At 35.6% G+C, this 20,996-nt stretch overlaps 1 protein-coding gene across 3 annotated transcripts in view; it reads right to left on the bottom strand.

The window, feature by feature from the left end:
• The window catches only part of PAK1 (p21 (RAC1) activated kinase 1), a 145,820-nt gene that overhangs the window by 34,315 nt on the left and 90,509 nt on the right, over positions 1–20,996 (bottom strand). For all 3 annotated transcript variants that reach the window (XM_081282009.1, XM_081282008.1, XM_081282007.1), the window contains exon 5: positions 16,543–16,580. In XM_081282009.1, coding sequence (XP_081138135.1) covers positions 16,543–16,580 — 38 coding nt within the window. The remainder of the gene's footprint in view (positions 1–16,542; positions 16,581–20,996) is intronic.

Here is a 20,996-nt window from a genome sequence, read left to right as displayed (position 1 = left end):
CTAAAATTCATCCCTGTCAAAGCATATATTCTGGTATTTTTCTATTCTAATTCCTTTTCTCCTTACTATTTCACCAAGCAAAATTTAATGAAGAAGCTGGGTGTGGTCGTGCATGCCTATAATCCCAGCAGCTCGGAAGGTCAAGCAGGAGGATCATAAGTTCAAAGCCAGCCTCAGCAAAAGCAAAGCACTAAGCAACTCAGTGAGACTTTGTCTCTAAATAAATCACAGAATAGCGCTGGAGATGTGGCTCAGTGGTCAACTGGCACTGAGTTCAATCTCCAGTACTCAAAAAAAAAAAAATTAATGATGAACATAAAGTGGGAATAAAATTAACTCAGCAGCATCTTCATCATCTGGTAAGCCTGGGACTCTACTGGTGTATACTATAAACACTAGGTTTGCTGGCTTTCTAAAACTTACTATATCCAATAACCACAAACTTCTATTTTAAACAAAATCAGAAAGTCCAATTCATCATGCATCCACCCACCTTTACCCATCCATCCATCCATCCATCCATTAGCTGTGTGCCAGGTTCTATTCTAGGTTTTGGATCTCTACCGAAGAAAAAAATAAACAAGGTCCCTGGTTCTATGACTCACATTCTAGAAGAGAATACAGTCAAAACAGCCACTATAGTATGAGGTGGTAATAAGATAAACGTATGGCAGTAGAGATTGAGGGATGGGGAAAACACTACTTTAGAAAGCACAGTCATAGAAAGTCCACTCTAATGAGATGCCATGGTAAGCAGTGATCTGAATGAATTGAGAAAGCAAGCCATAAGCTCTGTGGGAAACAGAGATTCCTAGGAGATGGGGGAAAATACAACCTGAGATAAAAACATGCTTGCCTATGTTCCCACAACCTCTAGGAATTCTACCTAAGTGGCTGTAACAATAAGCAAGAGGAATCAAGGAAAGGTGCCACAGTCCGGCTGCAGCAAAATAACCGGGGGGTGACGAACAACTTGTGTACATTGATACAGCAGGAGTGGGAGCCGTTTATTGTAGGACAGGAGGGGTATATATACATTCCACACAGCTTATCTTAATTAACATAAACTAGATACAGCAGTCAACCAATAAGGAATCTCCACACTTAATGACTCGTTGGCATTATTTCACAAACCACTCCCTCTGGCAAAATGCCAGGCGCCATCTTGACTTGTTTATAGACCCTAACAGAAAGGAACAAGACCAGAAAGTAAGCTAGGAACCAGATTACATAAAGTCACTGGAACCATGATAAAAACTTTGGAAAGTATGCCTAGAATAAGAAGCCACTGGATGATAACAAGCAGAATAGTGATGAAATCTATATATATTTTGCTTTTTAAAATATTTCTTTTCGTTGTAAATGGACACAATATCTTTATTTACTTATTTTTATGTGGTGCTGAGGATTGAACCCAATGCCTCACACATGTGAGGCAAGCACTGTACCACTAAGCTACAGCCCCAACCCTATATTTTGCTTTTTAAAGTACTTTATTAATTTATCACAAATAAAGAGGAAAGATTCTTTATCATAGGTAATAAAATCCAAATTCCTATTTTATAACAAAACAGTAAAAAAGCACCAAAGAAAATTTGCAACTATAACTCTGGGATTCTAGTTCTTGGTTCTTTTATTTACTTATCTATCTATCTATCTATCTATCTATCTATCTATCTATCATCTATCTATCATCTATAGTGGGGATTAAGCCCAGTATGCTCTACCATTGAGCTAAATCCCTAGTCCCCTAGCCAATCTCTCTCTCTCTCTCTCTCTCTCTCTCTCTCTCTCTCTCTCTCTCTCTCTCTCTCTTCCTCCCCCTCCCCTCCTCTCTCTCTTTAAGAAGAGTTTCACTAAGTGCTCAGGCTGGCTATTAATTTGTGATCCTCCTGTCTCAGCCTCCCTAGTAGCTGTGATTACAAGCAAATACCAATGTGCCCAGCTTTTTGGTTTTGTTATTTTTAAAAGATTATTAAAGTACTGCCAGAAATGACAGAGAGATAGCAATTCTTCTCCCCAAAAGGCAACTATAAATCTGGTCAAAATTTACAAAAACATTTCAACACACTGGAAACCCAACAAAAGAATACAAAATATTGAGAAGTGTCAATGATTAAAAACTGCTGTGTTTCTGGTAGAAATGGTGAGAATGTCTGAAATTCTGGTTTAGGCTTCTCCCATCCACCACACCTCCAGCTCCAGCAATGTAGGTGTTCCACAAGGGCACTGTAGGCTATCTTGGCATGGTATGAAATTGCTTACTTTCATTTTGAGCTGTGCCCTGTGCCACTATCAGCAGAGGCAACTTCCAAATGTGAAAGCATGAGAGGAGGGCCAACTGCTCAGCTCTGTTAGCCTGAAGCTGCAATCCTGAGTAGGACAAACAAATTTCTGGCTGAGGTTGCTCACAGACACAGCAGACACTAGAAAGGTCCCACAACAGTCACACAAGCCTGGCTATATACATGCAATTAAAAGATTCAAAGGGGTCCAACATAAAATAAAAACTGGACAGAAATGACACGTCTGAATAATGAATACGCTACTACCTAAACACAAATCCATCAGCAGAGTAAAGAAACTTTATTTACTTTAAGTTTTTGAGCACAACTGTCCAGTAATTAGCCATTAAGCTAGGAAAACCAGGTTATAAAATTAAAATAATACTAAAAACCAAACCAAAAAACTGAGCAGAAACATCAATATACATACACCAATAGAGACATATTTTACAGATTCATTCCTATAAAATTAATATAAAGCCAACAACCTCCAGGGAATAAAAAACCAGTATTTGGAACTGGTACAGAATATTATCAAAAATGCTGAGTTTACAGTAATAAATTACAAGACACGTGCAGAATACACTCAGAGGGAAAAAAGCAGTTAACAAAAATTTTTTGACTCTCCAGATGTTGCATTTAGAAACAAAATTTCAAATCAGATATAATAATACATTCAAAGAACTAAAAGGAACCATGTTTTAAGAATTAAAAAGAAAATATAACAATGTATTAACAGACTCTCAGTTGAAATTCCTTTAGAAGAACTAAATGAAAATACTAGAGTTAAGAATAAAGTAATAAATTAAAAACTCACTAGAGAAGATAAACAACAGACTATATGGCAGAAGAAAGAATAAGTGTATTTGAAAATGAGCCCATAGAAATTATCCAATTTTAAGAACAGAGGAGGGAAAAAAAAAAAAGATTGAAGAAAAGCTAAGAGATCATCAAAGAACTGTGGAACAACATAAAACACACCAATACACATAAAACAGGAATCCCTGGTAAAGAAGAAGATGGAGCAGAAAAATATATCTAAAGAAATAACAGGCAAGGCTGGGTATGTGGCTCAAGCAGTAGCGTATTCACCTGGCATGCGCAGGGCGCTGGGTTTGATCCTCAGCACCACATAAAAAAATAAATAAATAAAGATGTTGTGTCCACCGAAAACTAAAAAATAAATATTAAAAAAATTTTCTCGCTCTCTCTGTCTTTCTCTCTCTCTCTTTAAAAAAAAAAAAAAAGAAAGAAAAGAAAAAGAAATAACAGGCACATTGGCACAAGCTTGTAATCCCAGTGGCTTGGGAGGCTGGGACAGGAGGATTACAGGTTTAAAGCCAGCCTCAGCAACACAGCAAGGTCCTAAGCAACTTAGCAAGACACAGTCTCAAAATTAAAAATTTTAAATTAAAATAAACAGGCTGTGGATGTGGCTCAGTGTTTAAGCATCCCTGGGCTCAATCTCTGGTATTAAAAAAAAAAAAAAAAAGTAAGGTACAGTTCTAAGAACCTCAATAAATCCCAACTAGGATAACCACAGAAAGATCCAAACCTAGACACATGATAATACTGCTAAAAGCCAAAGACACAATAAAGATCTCCAAACAGCAAGAGAAAAATGACATCATGCACAAAATCAATATGATTAATAGCTGACTTCTGATCAGAATATAGTTCTCTCTCAAAGTTAACAGTCGGGAATTGGTTCCAGGAGCCACAGTGGATATGAAAACCTGTGGATGTTCAAGTGCCTTATATAAAACAGCACAGAACTCGCATATAACCTAAATACCTTCTTCAGCATACTTTCTTTACTCTTTGTAATGCAAGGCCTTGCAAGTAAATCACGCTCCATGTGCCATAATTCCTATGGCTGATATACTTTGCTTTAAATCATCTCTAGGTTACTTATAATACCTAATATGATGCAAACACTATGTAAATGTGTTATACTGTATTATATAGGGTCTATACATGTTCAAAATAGAAGCAGTTTTCCACCGGAATATTTTTGACCTATAGTTGGTTGAATCATAGATGTGAAATCCTTGGATATAAAGGGCTGAGTATACTTTAAAAATCAGTTAAAACTTCTTATTAGAAATAATGGAGGTCAGAAGGCACTGTGATGGCATAGTCAAAGAGCTAACGCTTCTAAAAATTGCCATCATAAAAATCCATACCCAACAAAAATATCCTTTATAAGTAAAGATGATGATGAAAACATTCCAGGTTGAAAAAGACAGGGAGGCTGGCATGATGGGCAGGCTTGTGATCCCAACTTCTTGGAAAGCTGAGGTAGGAGGGCTGTTAATTCAAGACCAGCCTCAGCAACTTAGGGAGATCTTGTCTTAAAATAAAAATAAAAAGGTCTGGGGATATGGCTTAGTAGTAGAACACACTTATATTCAACCCCCAGTTCTGCAAAAATAAAAATTAAAAATAAAAAAAGAAAAGGAGAATTTATTACTAGCAGAACAAAATATTAAAAGAGGTCCATAAAACTGAAAGGAAATTAATACCAAAATAGCAAATCCACAAGTAAAAACGAAAAGCAGAGGAAATAGTAAGCATATGGATTGACATGACTCTATAAATATACCTTTTTAGATTTGTTCTGTTCATCTCTTTAAAAAAATAAGATTGTATAAAGCAATAATTATAACACTGTACTGTTGGGCTTTTAATGTACGTATAGGGTATACATATTTATATAAACAACACATTTATGAATGATAGTAATAGCACAAAAAAAGGTGCATGGAATGAGGTATACTGGGCAAAGTTTCTATATTTTATTGAAATTTGATTTAATACTACTATGAATTCCAATAAAATAATCAAGATCCATAAATAAAACAACTAGCAAATGGCAAAAATAAACTGAGACACAACAATAATTATGTTAAATATCAGTGAACAAAACATCTCCAACAAAAGGCAGAAAATGTCAGACTGGAAGGAAAATAAAAGACAAACAAGATCTACCCATATGCTATCTACAAGAGACACTACATTTTCAAAGACATGAATAAGTTCAAAGAACAACAATGGGAAAATATGTACCATGAAAACAGTAGTCATAAGAGAACTAAATGGCTACATTAAGTTAAAAAAAAAGTTAAGAGAAATATTTTTAGAGAAAAAGAGGGATATTTAGCAACAATTAAAAAGTCAAAAGGGGCGGGGGCGGGGGTTGTGGCTAGAGTGGTAGAGTGCTCCCTTAGCATGCATGAGGCACTGGGTTTGATCCTCAGCACCACATAAATGTAAAATAAAGATATTGTGTCCACCTAAAGTTTAAGAATAAATATTAAAAAAAAAAAAGTCAAAACAAGCCAGGCGGTGGTTCATACCTGTAATTCCATTAGGGAGGCTGAGGCAGCAATAGCAATCTAACAAGGCCCTAAGCAATTCAGCAAGACCATCTCAAAATAAAAAAGGGCTGGGAATGTACCACAGTGGTTAAGTGCCCTGGGTTCAATCACACACACACATACACACCCACACACACACACAAAAACCTCACAATAGTTAGACATATAAAACAATATAAAGCAAGAGATGACATAATTGAAGGAAGAAGCAATTTCATTATAGATATTTCAATTACAGTTAGAGATTTCAGTTCTCTATACTCAATAATTAATAGAACAAGAATGAAAATTAGCAAGGATATATAAGACTTGAACACCATCAATCAATCTGACCTCTACATATAACTGACATAAACAAAGCATTCCTTTTAACCACATATGGATCATTCTCCAAGATAAACTATATTATATGCTAGGCCATAAACATGTCTCAATAAACTTAAAAGAAATGAAATCACTTCAAATATATTACTTGACACAATGGAATTAAACTAGAGATCAACAATGGGAAAGACATTTCTCCAAAAAAGAACACAAATGGCCAATAAGCACATGAAAAGATGCTTGACATCATTATTCACTAGGAAATGTAAATAAAACCACAATGAGATACTACTTCACACCCACTAAGATGACTATAATCAAAAAACAGAAAATAACAAGTATGGGCAAAGATGTAGAGAAATTAGAACCTTCTTAATTGCTGGTGGGAATGTAAAATGATGCCAATGTTATAGAAAACAGTCTGGCTATTCCACAAAAAGTTAAACATAAAGTTACCCTATGACACAGCAATTCTACTTCTTAGGTATATAACCAAGAGAAACAAAAGCATTTATCCACACAAAGCCTGAACATAAATGTTCACAACAACATTATGCGTTATAGGCAAAATGTGGAAACAGGTCAAAGTGGATATCATCTGATGAGGGATACATAAAATGTAAGATATCCTTACAATGATATACTATTTAAATATAAAAAGGAATGAAGTACTGATACATGGATGGACCTCAAAAGCATTATGTTAAGTAAAAAAAAAAAAAAGCTGTACACAAAGACTACACGATATATGAATTTATATAAACTGTCTAAAGGCAAATTTATAGACAGAAAGCAACTGGTAGCTGAGCATGGGAGTTTGGTAAAAGGGCACAAGGAAAATTTGTGGGGGTGATGGCTATACAACTCTATACATTTATTAAAATCACTGAATTTTATATTTAAAATTAAATTGTAAATCATACCTCAATAGAACAGCTTTAAAAAGTAAACTTAATATTGTCAAAATGGCCATACTACCCAAAGTGCTATACAGATTCAATGCAATTCCAATTAAAATCCCATCATTCCTTATAGAAATAGAAAAAGCGATCATGAAATTCATTTGGAAAAATAAGAGACGCAGAATAGCCAAAGCAATCCTTAGCAAGAAGAGTGAAGCAAGAGGCATTACAATACCAGACCTTAAACTATACTACAAAGCTATAGTAACAAAAACAGGTATTTGTGCCAAAATACACATGTAGACCAATGGTACCGAATAGAAGACACAGAGACAAACCCCCATAAATACGGTTATCTCATACTAGACAAAAATATACAATGGGAAAAAAAAAAAGATAGCCTGTTCAACAAATGGTCCTTGGAGAACTGGAAATCCATATGCAGCAAAATGAAAATAAACCTCTATCTCTCAACATGCACAAAATTTAACTTAAAGTGGATAAAGGACCTAGAAATTAGTCCAAAGAAAAAGGAGGAAAAAGGAGGCCCAAATCTTCATCATGTTGGATTAGGCCCTGACTTCCTTAACAAGACTCCTAAAGTGCAAGAAATAAAATCAGTAATAAATGGGCGTGGGAGCTAGCTCTCCTCGGTCTATACCCAAAGGACTGAAAAACAGCATACTACAGGGACACAGCCACATCAATGTTTATAGCAGCATAATTCACAACAGCTAAACTGTAGAACCAACCTAAATGTCTTTTAATAGATGAAGGATAAAAAAAATGTGGTATATATACACAATGGTATATTACTCAGCAATAAAAGAGAATAAAATCATGGCATTTGCAGGTAAATGGATAAGAGTTGGAGAAGATAATGCTAAGTGAAGTTAGCCAATCCCAAAAAACCCAAATGCCGAATGTTTTCTTTGATATAAGGAGGCTGATTCATAGTGGGATAAGAAGCGGGGAAAATGGGAGGAATAGACAAACTCTAGATAGGGCAGAGGGGTGTGAGGGGAAGGGAGGGGGGCATGGGGTAATTAATGATGGTGGAATGTTATGATCATTACTATCCAAAGTACAGGTATGAAGACATGAATTGGTGTGAATAGACTATGTATACAACCAGAGATATGAAAAATTGTACTCTCTCTATATAATAAGAATTGTAATGCATTCTGCTGTCATATATAAATAAAAAAATTACATAAAAAAATAAATAAGTGAGGGGGACTAGGGTTGTGGCTCAGAGATAGACCACTTGCCTTGCATGCATGGGGCACTGGGTTCGATCCTCAGCACCACATAAATAATAAATAAAATAATAAATAAATAAATAAAGGTATTGTGTCCTACAACTAAAAAATAAAAATATAAAAAGAATTAATAAATAAGATGGACTCAAACTAAAAAGCTTCTTCTCAGCAAAAGAAACAATCAATGAGGTGAATGGAGAGTCTACATTTTGGAAGCAAATTTTTGCCACACACACGTCAGTCAGAGCACTAGCTCCAGGATATATAAAGACTCAAAAAACTTAACACCAAAAAAACCAAACAATGCAATCAATAAATAGGCTTAGGACCTGAACAGACACTTCTCAGAAGAAGATATACACTTGATCAATAAATATATGAAAAAATGTTCAACATCTCTAGTAACTAGAGAAATGCAAATCAAAACTACTCTTAGATTTCGTCTCATGCCTGTCAGAATGGCAGCTATCAGGAATACAGACAACAATAAATGTTGGTGAGGATGTAGGAGAACAGGCACACGCATACATTGCTGGTGGGACTGCAAATTGGTGCAACCAATCTGGAAAGTAGTATGGAGATTGCTTAGAAAACTTGGAATGGAGCCACCATATGACCCAGCTATCCCACTTCTCGCTCCACACCCAAAGGACTTAAAATTAGCATACAATAGTAACGCAGCCAAGTCAACTTTCAGAGCAGCTCAATTCACAATAGCTAAACTGTGGAAGTAATCTAGATGCCCTTCAATAGATGAATGGATAAAGAAACTGTGGTATATATACACAATGGAATATTATGCTGCATTCAAAGAGAATAAAGGGGCTGGAGTTGGGGGTCTGCGGTAGAGTGCTTGCCTAGTACATGAGGGGCCCTGGGTTTGATCCTCAGCACCACAAATAAATCAATAAAAAATTAAAGGTATGTGTCTATACAAAAAATAAATATTTTAAAAAAGAGAATAAAATTTTGGTATTTGCAGGTAAACGGATAGAGCTGGAGAATATCATGCTAAAAAACAAAGGCCAAATATTCTCTCTGATAAGTGGATACTGACCCATAATGGGGAGCAGGGAGGCTGGGCAAAATGGAGGAATTTTTATTGGGCAAGAGGGGGTGAGGGTAGGGAGGATACATGGGGGCAGGAAAGATGGTGGAATGAGATGACAACATTACCCTAGGTACATGTATGACTGCACATATGGAGTGAGGCTATATCGTATACAACCATAGAAATGAAAAGCTGTGCTGCAATTGTGTACAATGAATCAAAATGCATTCTGCTATCACATATACCTAATTAAAATAAATAAATAAAATTATAAAAAAGAATAAAAGGTAAACTTAAAAAATTATATGTAAAACCAATAGGTTCTCATTATAAATTCTAGGTAATAAAATACAGAAATACATGGAGCAAAAAGTGAACATTCCAGGAATTGATATATGTAATCTAATTCCTGAAATCTCACTAAAACTAACATCAGGAATGGTCCTTTAAACACATTATATTCACAAGGATGGGGGCAACAGGAAAAGAAGGCAAGAACTGCAAAAAAGGAAGCAAAGCAGATGGCATGAGCTGAAAGGACTCAAGGAGACTGTGTATGAAGCTGCAAGTGGGCAAAGCTTGAAAACCAATCTATATGTCTAGCCTGCAGAATTCTCAAAATTAAAGTAAAATGCTAATACAATATACTTCCAGAACTACAGATAAAGTGGAGAAGAGGGAAGAATACTAAAGGCAGAGTCCTTGAAAGCTATTTAAGCAGCAGTTAGGCTCTAAATCTCTTTTCCCTGCTCTACAACCAGTAGGTGACTGCCTTCCCTTCCCTAGTTGAAGATTAGAGGTTTAGTCCCTGGAGATGGTAAAAAAGGATTTCTGGATTAGGGATGCCAAGCACAAACATAAAAGTACCAAAGCAAAAAACATAGTGAATGCTGGGACTTCTAGACCTTTTCTCTTACTAGGCTCCTAGAATACTTGTAGTCAGATCTTCATTATCAAAGCAGATTAGAAGATTCTTCTGTAGATCTGACCTGCCTAACAGGAAAGTTCTAAAGTCAAAAATATGAGTTTTCTCCAAATAGTCCAGCTGAATTATCCTATGGTGATACAAACAAAAAAAGCTTTATTATGGTGATGGCTGAACAATTCTATAAATTTATTAAAATCACTTAACTGAATACCACACTACTGAGCTAGAAATTCTAGCAAGCTTCTTATATAATCCAAGTATGAGTAGACCTCCAAAGATTGCTAAATATATGAGGAAGAGCTCCCACAAACATGGAAGAAATCAAAATAACTAGGGAAAAGATGGTGGTGGAGGGGTGGCAGTGAGGACAGAATAAATAAGGAGAAGAAAACATCAAAAGAAAGCCTATCATTAATGTCCTCTCTGGCCCTGCAGAGGACATCAGGTTTTATTGTCTTTTTCAGCACTACAGTACTAACTCCTTAACCTCCAATCCCCTCAAGAAAACGATTTGACCCAACCCACAAAATGTCCACAGAGATAAGAGAAGATACTAATTCTGGAAACAAGAAAACAATGCTGTAATTTTTTAAAATGAAAGAGCACTTGGAAATTAAACATGAGTACTGAAGTGAAAGGTCAATAGGTAAATTGAAAGATGGAGATGAGGGAGTCTCCCAAAAATCAAGAACAGGACAACAGAGAATATGTAAGAAAAATTAAGAATAAGTCTAAAAGGTCCAAAATATAAATAAATAGGAGCTCTAGAAAGACAGAATAAAGAAAGTAGGAGAAGAAAACAATGAAATAATTCAAGCAAATTTCCTAGAACTGAAGCCTTGAGTTTCCAGGTTGAAAGAGTTCACAAAGCTCCTTGAACAATAAATAGATGAAGACAGGAATATAATTATGAAATTTCCAAACAATGACAAAGAAGATCCTACGAGCTTTCCATGTGGCAAAAAGTAGGTCATATACAAAAAAGCAGAAATAACTTTGGACTTAACAATACTGAAAGCTAAACAAAGGAAATGCAATGTTTTCTATATCTGATGGGAAATTATTCCCAGTCTAGAATTCTATAATCAGCAGTATTAATCAAATTTGAGAGCAAAATGGAGAAACTCCCATATTAAGACCTGAAAGATATTTAATATTTATTTCCCATTTATTTTCCTCAAAACTGCTAGAGGACATATACTACCAAAATGCAAAAGGGAGGCCTGGGGTAGAGAAAATAGAAATACCAACACAGAAAAGCAAAGAGACTGCCAAGACAATGGCAAAGGAGGAACTCAGAATGACATCTATGTATTATACGACTTCTAGTTCTATTTGATTTTTAATCTGAATTTGAAAAAAATAATTTTAAGTGAATATTATTAATCACCATCAACCCCAGAGGTAATTACTGTTACCATTTGGTATCTTTCAAAGATGATGTGTGGATGGTAAACATTGATCTTCACATGTCCAAACATGTTTTTATTTTGACTTGGTGCTTGAATGCTAGTTTGATTGTGTATTGAATTCCTGATATTAAATAATTTTCCTCATATTTCTGAAAATGTTGCTCCTCTATCTACTATTGCTAATGAGACATCTGATGCTACTGTTCCTCTGGACAGTGGCTGTATATTTTCTTTGGAAACTCTTTTAAGATTTTTCTCTTTATCTTTGGGTGTCTTTCAGTTGTCTGACTTGGTGATTGATAGACCTTTTACCCAAGACTTTCTTTTAGCTGAGGAGCTTTTCTTCTCTTATTCTTTTAATTATTTTTTTCCCACTTCACTGCCTCTGTTCTCTAATTTGTCATCTTAAATCTCCTTAACTAACCCTGAATTATCCCTTATTTTCAAATTTCCACCTGCTTTTCTACTTTATATCATTAATTCTCTCTTATATGCATTTAATTTATATGAATTTATTTCTTTTTAAATTTTTATTTTTTAATTGTAGTTGGACACAATACCTTTATTTTATTTATTTATTTTTATGTGGTGCTGAGGATCAAACCCTGAGCCACAACCCCAGCCCTGTGAATTTATTTCTTAACACTTTTTTTCTGTGTGCATGTGGTACTAGGAATTGAATGCAGGGCCTCATACTATATCCCCAGCTCTTTTTTTATTTTATTTTATTTTTTAATTTGACACAGGGTCCTGCTAAATTGCCCAGGGTAGCCTCAAACTTGTGATCCCCCTGCCTTAGCCTCCCAAGTCACTGGGAGTCACTGGGATTACAGGTGTGGGCTTCTGTGCCTGACTACATTTTTTAATTTCTAAGAACTCTCTTCTATCCCCTGATAGCTCCAATGCAGGTGTTTTGGGGGATGTAACATCTATAGAACTTTTGTGAACAATTATCTTTCCTGAATTATCTACTTCCTCTGAGGCTAGTTTTATTTCTTTATCTTAGTCCCTCTCTAAAGTTTTGTTTCCCTCAAGTATCTAGAGGTCATATTTACAAGTGAAGGACTAGACTGATCAATGTAAGTAATCAACATGAGTTTTTCCTGCTACTATGTAAGTATGCTTCTCCACTGTACTCTCTGAATGGCAGGTCTGAGTCAGTCTGTGGTTACATATAGGCAGGTACCAGCAAGTGTTACTGTAGGATACGTAGGTATGGAAAAGGATATGTGTAGAGAGTCCTCCCTCCCAAGTATCAAAGTATGAGAAATTCTTGGTATAGAGAATTTTAATGTATTTTTCTGCTGCAAAAGCTACTTTTTTCCTCCTCTGTATCTATGGTAGAAATCTGCAATGAACTTGGGTTTTTTTCTGCTTCTCTCTCAGGCCCTTGCGCCCATAGCAGCAGCTTTCTTTAGAAAATTACCTGATTTTAGCTTAGAAACAAATACATCTGCTGCCTTTTGCTCACTGTAAAAAGGAGACTACCCCTGATGTTTCAAATGTAGAATTTAATTAATACTCTTGAAGATGATCGAAGACTACTTTCTGCTTCATGTATAGATTCTTTTAGTTCATTTTCTGTGAAGTTACTTTTTTCTCTTCCACTTACTTTTAAGCTATGACTGCTTCTGCTCTGATCAATCTGACCTTACCTACTTTTTATCTTCCACAAATTCCTCACAATGGTTGATTTATGTCATGTTTAGTTCTAAAGTGCTGCTTTTATTTTTTAATATGTCTTTCTGAAATTAAGAAATTTAGGCTAGTAAGAGAGATAGGCATATGAATTTAGTCCATGAGCATGAATAAATTTCCAGAGTAATATTTCTGAGACGTTAGTTTAGACTAAAATGCACATCCAACTATTTCAGTCTTTTATTTACAATACTTGTTCAACTCTAACAACAAAGTTCAAATTTTCTTGCCCGATATACTGGAAACTTAACAGTACAGCTTTGTTCACCCTATCCCTAGACAGAAAAGCATTGCCCCTTTCTAATTACTTGTGTTTATCTGACAACTATCTTGTAAATGTTTGCTTACATGTTCTGATTCATCACTAACGTGTGAGATCAAGAGCAAAGACCCTACTAGCCCTTGACTCATTAGCACCCAAAGAATCTACCATACGGTAGATGTTCTTTTTATGAATGAGAATAAGGCATTAAAATAGCATAAAATCTTAGAGTCAAGTCACAGACCCAGATAACAGAATTTTAGGCAGGAAAGAACCTTAAAGATCATGTTTGTTAAATGAATAATCCTTCAGGACCCAGTACCCTGTGCAACTTTCCTTGTACTATCAGGCAGAATAAACCATTCCATCAAATATGACCTCATTGCACATTATTCATGCAGCCATATCTTGGAGCTTTTATCCTCCTAGTCTGTCATTAATATTTTTCTCAAGGTAGCACACATTCATTTTTGTGTCACCTATACTTTGGCACAAAAAAGATATTAAGGAAATATTTATAGTATAAACGAACAGATGAATACTCAGGAGAACAGAATTTTGAACGGATTTCTACTACTAACTCATCAACAGTGGGGACAGAGTCAATGTTTCTGAGTCACAATTTTTAAAATCTTTATTATATAGATAATAATTCTGTTTGATTATTTCACAAATTAAGTGAATCCAAAATGGAGAACAATGACATGCTACCACAATAAAAATCCTATTTCTCTATAAAACTAGGAAATAAAGATAGAACAATGAACTAGAGGGACAAATGTTCTGAATTGGGGGAGAAAATGTCCTTGAGAGCCTGACTGGTTTTATTTGTAGATACTAAACCAGTACAGGTTTTTAACCAAGCAGGTGTTATCCTCTCTGCCATATGGCATGAGCCCCAGGGCACTTCCTCCACACTAGCAAACAACACACTGCATTCTCCTTTATAAGACCTCTCTGACATCTTTCTCTGTTCCTTGCCACAATGAAAAGAACCCTGGACTGGATTCAGAAGACTCCAGTTATAATCTGGTACTAATTAGGAATCTTTTTTTTTAATATTTATTTTTTAGTTGTAGTTGGACACAATACCTTTATTTTATTTATTTATTTATTTGTGTGGTGCTGACGATTGAACCTAGGTCCTGGCATGTGTTAGGTGAGCACTCTACCAATGAGCCACAACCCCAGTCCCACTAATTAGGAATCTTCAGGAAAGTTTTTGTACCTGTGAAATGGGGATGGATACTACTTCCTTCACGAGGCAAACTGTGAGGACTAATTATGCTAACATATAGAAAGTTATTTACACAGTGTTCATTACAGAATAGACACTTAATAAACGATAGCTACCACTCTTCCTATATATGTATAAAGATATTTGAATCACAAGGTACAACTCAACTTTGTTAGGCCCTTTCTTCAATGATTTACTGTTCAAACACCTACATTTGCAAATTCTCCCATCTTTTATTCACATTTCTTCCATTTGATGAAAGGCAGCATGAATCAAGGGAAAGCAGTGCAGACTGAAAATCAGATGTCTATTGCCTTAAACCTTTTCTATTTCAGTTTTATAACCTATAAAATAATAGGTAATAACCCACATCATCAAGCTTCAGCAAATATGAAGAGATACTGAATAAGAAGGGATCTGTCATGTTACAAGGCAGCTTGTCAACATTTTTTTAGTATAACTGATAAGGGTATAAATGACTCAGAATCAATCAATTCTCAGTGCTAGCAACATGGTTCAAAGTATTTTGGTGGTGACTCAGTATTGCATTAGACCTTACTATTCTCCTGCTTAAAAGTCTTTAAGTTCTCATTACCTTTAAGATGAAGTCAAAATCCTACAGGATGTGGCCTACTTACCACTCCTACTCACCACCCACGTGTACTCCCTGCACACTTCACATTCCAGTATTAAACCACTTGCAATTCCCTTATAAACTTCCAGTCCATGCACATACAATTATCTTTCTGTCTGGAATATCCTCATCCTCCTTAATTTATGCCCTAGAATTAATTTTAACTCATTCAGTGCAGAATTTACCATCAATAAGCTTTCTCTGACACATCCAATCTTTCATTCAATAAATGTTTACTGAACATGGAACCTGTCAGATGCCAAAGATACAGCAATTAACAAGATAGGCATAGCCTCTGGCCTTATGAAGTTTATCATGCTAAAATATAACTGTCTGTACTTTCATGTCTTCCATAAGACTGAAAGGTTCCCAGGCATTGAGACGATGTATCATTTCTGTATCACCACTACTCTATACAAGACTTGGCACAAAGTAGGGGCTCTTGTAAATATTTAGTAAATCAACATGGCACAACCACCTTTTTCTATAAGAGAAAATATTAGATATAAAGAATAGTGACATTCTCTTATATGTGTCACAATTATAATAAGACCCTTTCAAACATCAACATCTCATTTCATACTCATAATTGCCCTGGAAAATACAATCCGAAAGTGGAGTTAAGCTAGTATTACTTCCCAGTCAATTTGTCAATGATTCCTATAATATCACTTCAAATTACAGGACATCACTACAACTTCAGAAGGCAGAATAAATGACCTTAAGTGAAAAGAATCTGCTCCCTTCAACAATTAATTTCTAATCCTAGTTTTGCAGACCTTACTGAAAAGAGGGAACTCTTCTAAATTCAAGTGTCTAAAAACACATCCAGGCAAGGCAGATATATCTCATCTTATTAATGAGGAATCTAAAGCACAGAAAGACAAACTGGCTTTCCCAATGTTCAAAGCTACCTACGAAAAACAGCCTAGAAATCACATCTTCTGGTTCCCAGGTTTCAATTTCTAGAGCATTAAAGCTGGAAGGGATGCACAATTTTTGTTAGTTCAATTCCTTTATTATATAGACAGACGTTCTGAAGCTGAATGTAGGAGTGACCAAGATGAGTGCCTCCCAGTCTGGGCTTTATCCTTATCATATCTTTTGACCCTTACTTCTGAACCTGCCTATTTCAGAAGAGAGAGAAAAAAAAAAAAAAAGACTTACCAAAGTGTTAGAAGAATTATAATCTTCAGCTGATTTATCTGCAAAGGAACAAAGACAAAAGACTTAGTAAACAATTGTGGTTAATCCTTTCTTGAGAGCTAAGGAAGTCTACCTGATCAAGCACTTCTCAGGTTCACAGAATAATAATAATATGAATGATAGTATGGGCCACATAACATGCTAAGCACCTTATACATATTATCCTCACTATGGCTCTGAGTATTATCATTATATCCACTTTTATCAATTTTATAATTCAGGGAAGTGATTTGTCCTGGGGTTTATATAGGTTAAATAGAGGATTCAAGATTCGAATTATGATTTAATTCTAAATCTATGCTAGAACTGTATCCACATCATCAGCTATATCATCAGCAGGCTTTAATGGTAGAGAGAAGTTCCAAAGGAAAGGAATCCAAGGCACAGTCCTGAGCCATTATGCAAAATCATGGTCAACCCACAGCTTCAGCTTTCACGAAGGATCCTTGTACATCCAAGCCCATTCCCCACAGGGCCAGAAAGACTAAGAAAAGAGAGATTAATCATGTGAAGTCTAATTAAAAGCAAAAACTTATTTCCTAAGAATACAATCAAGTGCCTCCAATGAAATAATTATCAGATTTCACTGATTCTAATTCATATATTTTTCACATTAAGAGCTCTAAAATGGAGAGGGGTTTCCTACAATTAAAGGCATTTCATGGTTTGGTTGGCAGGTCCCCTCCCCGGCCATACTGGTAAATAAAAGAATAGTGCCTCCTTCAATCAATGATATCTTGGACTTGCCAAAATATAAAACACAAACCCAATGGAAATTTCAGTAAGAAAATAAGTTTAAAGACAAGGTATTATCTTTGATAGAGCACTAATCTCTAGGGTATATAAAGAACTCAAAAAGCTAAACACCAAAAAAAAAAAAAAAAAACCAAATAACCCAATCAATAAATGGGCCAAAGACCTGAACAGACACTTCTCAGAAGAGGATATACAATCTGTCAACAAATATATGAAAAAATATTCATCACTTTAATAATTAGAGAAATGCAAATCCAAACCACTCTAAGATTTCACCTCACTCCAGTCAGAATAACAGCTATTATGAATATAAACAAAAAAAAATGTTGGCGAGGATGTAGGGAAAAAGGTACATTCATACACTGCTGGTGGGACTGCAAATTGGTGTAGCCAGTATTGAAAGCAGTATGGAAAATTTCTTGGAAAATTGGGAATGGAACTGCCATTTGACCCAGCTATCTCTTTCCTCGGTTTATACCCAAAGGACTTAAAAACAGCATACTACAGGTATACCACACAATTCACAATAGCTAAACTGTGAAACCAACCTAGATGTCCTTCAGCAGATGAGTAGATAAAAAAATGTGGCATATATACACAATGGAATATTACTCAGCAATAAAAGAGAATAAAATCATGACATTTGCAGGTAAATGGATGGAATTGGAGAAGACAATGCCAAGTGAAGTTAGCCAATGCCCAAAAAAACAAATGCTGAATGTTTTCTCTGATATAAGGAGGCTGACTCACTGTGGGGTAGGGAGAAGGAGCATGGGAGGAATAGACGAACTCTAGATAGGGAAGAGGGATGGAAGGGGAAGGGAAGGAGCATGGGGTTAGAAATGATGGTGGAATATGATGGACATTATTATCCAAAGTGCATATATGAAGACACAGATTGGTGTGAATATACTTTGTATACAACCAGAGATATGAAAAATTGTGCTCTATATATGTAGTAAGAATTGTAATGCATTCCGCTGTCATATATAAATTAAAAAATTAATTAAAAATTTTTTGTTGTTGTTGATGGACCTTTGTTTTATTTATTTATATGTAGTCCTGAGAATCAAACCCAGTGCCTCACACATGCCAGGCAAGCACTCTACCACTGAGCTACAACACCAGTCCTAGCAATATGTTCTTAAAACAAGCCCTGAATCATCTGCTATGGCTTGAAGAAATCAATTCATGATATAATTTAAACATAATCCATTTGTTTCTCTTATCTAAATGAGTATCAGTTTAGGTGGAGTGCAACACCATGCCTTCACTGCACTGCCCCTAATCTTACATGCTGCTAGTATTTTTGAGGATTGGGTATTCTGGTTATAACATACTTATTATTGCCATAAAAAACAAGTAAACATTGCTTTTGTTAAAGATCATGGATATAATTTCTATATTTCAAAATCAAATTCCAAAGTACAGAATGACAGGATGAAAGTATTCCATTCTCTTCATTTTACAAATGAGGAAACTGAGGTTGAGAGTAAGAAAGAGACTGGTTCAAAGTCACATAAATAAGTGGCAAAGTAGGGCTAATACTCAACTAAGTTGTAAATCTAACCTACTTTTTCTCTAACACATCAGCTACTAATTGGAATAGAAAATCTAGTGTTGAAAAATAGGATTTTTAACACCCCCAAATGACATGGAGAGTTGTGCTTGGGTTAGGGACAGCACTGAGTTTAAAGGCCCAAGTTTAAAACACACTTCCATCATCTATCAGCTGAGTCACCTTGGGTAAGACATTTAATTTCTCTAAGTCTAATAAACTTCTTTGAGTCTGTAAAATGGGGATAATAGTCCTTGCCCTGCCAATTCCCAAAGGCATTATGAGATTCACATGAGATAATACACAAATTGAGGTAGTGTTACTATAACTAACTGTATGAGAAGGAGAAACAGGGAAAGGAGAGATATGACATTAAAATTAAAGTATACCAAATATACAGTTTTGCCTAGACTTGGCCCTCATCTTCAACTTCTAGAAAATTAAAATCCTGCAGGGCTGAGGTTGTGGCTCAGCAGTGGAGCGCTTGCCTAGTACATGCGAGGCCCTGGGTTCGATCCTCAGTACCACATAAAAATAAATAAAATAAAGGTATTATGTCCAACTACAACTAAATTAAAATCTTGCACATACATATAAATAATGTGTATATTGGTTCAAACACAAAAATAGATGCACACATATTTATAAATATATATTAAATACTGTTCATATATGCATGTACAGATGAAAGTTACATAATTATCTGAATTTGCATGTCCATATACATATTCATCCATGAATACTTACATAGACTATAATTTCAAACATGTGCAAACCCACTGGGCAATGTCTCCATATGCATACTATAACTTGCACACACAAACATACATGCATGCAGGAAATAGATTCTTCCAAAGACTTTACTACTGAGGATTTCAAAGATAGTCTATAATCTGATGTCTCTGATAAACTCCTTAATTTCCTGACTACCAGAAAACCTTCCCATTCAGAATCCCCTTACCCCAATTCCTCCTTGGAATGACCCAGTGAGGAAGTGAGACAGACCCAGCAGTGACAGACGCGAGGAAGGAAATACTGCTGGGTAGATGCATGGCCCTCTCCTGGGTACCACTATGGCAGAATGAGAGAAGCTGCAGTCTGTCATCTCCACCATCTGTGCCCTTTGATACAAGCCAGATACTTGCAGGGGAAGCATCCTTCAAAATCAGCAAGTTCATCCTCATTCTCACCTTTTCCAACAATACTGCCCTTTGAAGAAGGTAGCATGAACAAAGAACACCAGGCTTGGAACTAAGGGACTAGCACTGCTACTGTTTTAGCCACATTAGGAAGGCCTATGTCTTCCTAATGTGACTAAAAAACAAGGGGGAGCTGGTATGTACAAAGGTACTTCTTACTCTAACATTCTAAGATGCTATAAAAAGCAAGTTTCCAAAAATATAGACTTCTCATAAGTTATCCTAGGAAAAGAAAATTTTCTCTGCTGTGGAAGGAGGGGCTCCAAATAAAATTACTAAAGAAAACTAGTTATTCAAAAGATGCTGGTGTAGGAATTAGATTCTAATCCCAATTCTGCTATAAAAAACATAATCCCTTATAAAGAGTGTATATCTAAGGATCATTTAAAATTGTTGGCTTTATTTCATTTGATAGATAAAAATTAGTCCCTTGAAGAAGAAACTGGCTTTGCCAACTTAAAAGATACAGATTAATGTTATTAAATAACTAATGATATTAACAATAATCATGACAATGATAGCCACATTTCTATGGTGCTTTTATAACTTATAAAAAACTTTTACATCAATGAGCTCATTTACTTCTCACTACAACCTCTTGAGATAGGAATTTGTTATGGTTTAAAATATAAGGTGTCCCCCTTAAAGCAACTGTGTTAATGCAGGCATGTTTGAAGGTGAAATGATTAGATTATGAGATCTGAAACCCAATAAGTCCATCCTAGTTTGAATGAACTGAATGGGTAGTAAATGTAGGCAGGAAGGGCGTGGCTAGAGGAGGTGAATCACTGGGGATTCATCTTCCTGTGATGCCTTCCTGTGCCATCTGTCTTCTTCCCAGCCACCATGAAGTGAGCAGTGCCTCTCCATTGCATCCTTTTGCCATAAGCTTCTGCCTCACC

This window comes from Spermophilus citellus (assembly GCF_964194105.1).
Source record: "Spermophilus citellus genome assembly, chromosome: 2".
In the NCBI taxonomy this organism is placed as follows: domain Eukaryota; kingdom Metazoa; phylum Chordata; class Mammalia; order Rodentia; family Sciuridae; genus Spermophilus; species Spermophilus citellus.
Note: the sequence above shows the minus strand (reverse complement) of the source record. Positions and strands in the feature narration are given on the sequence as shown.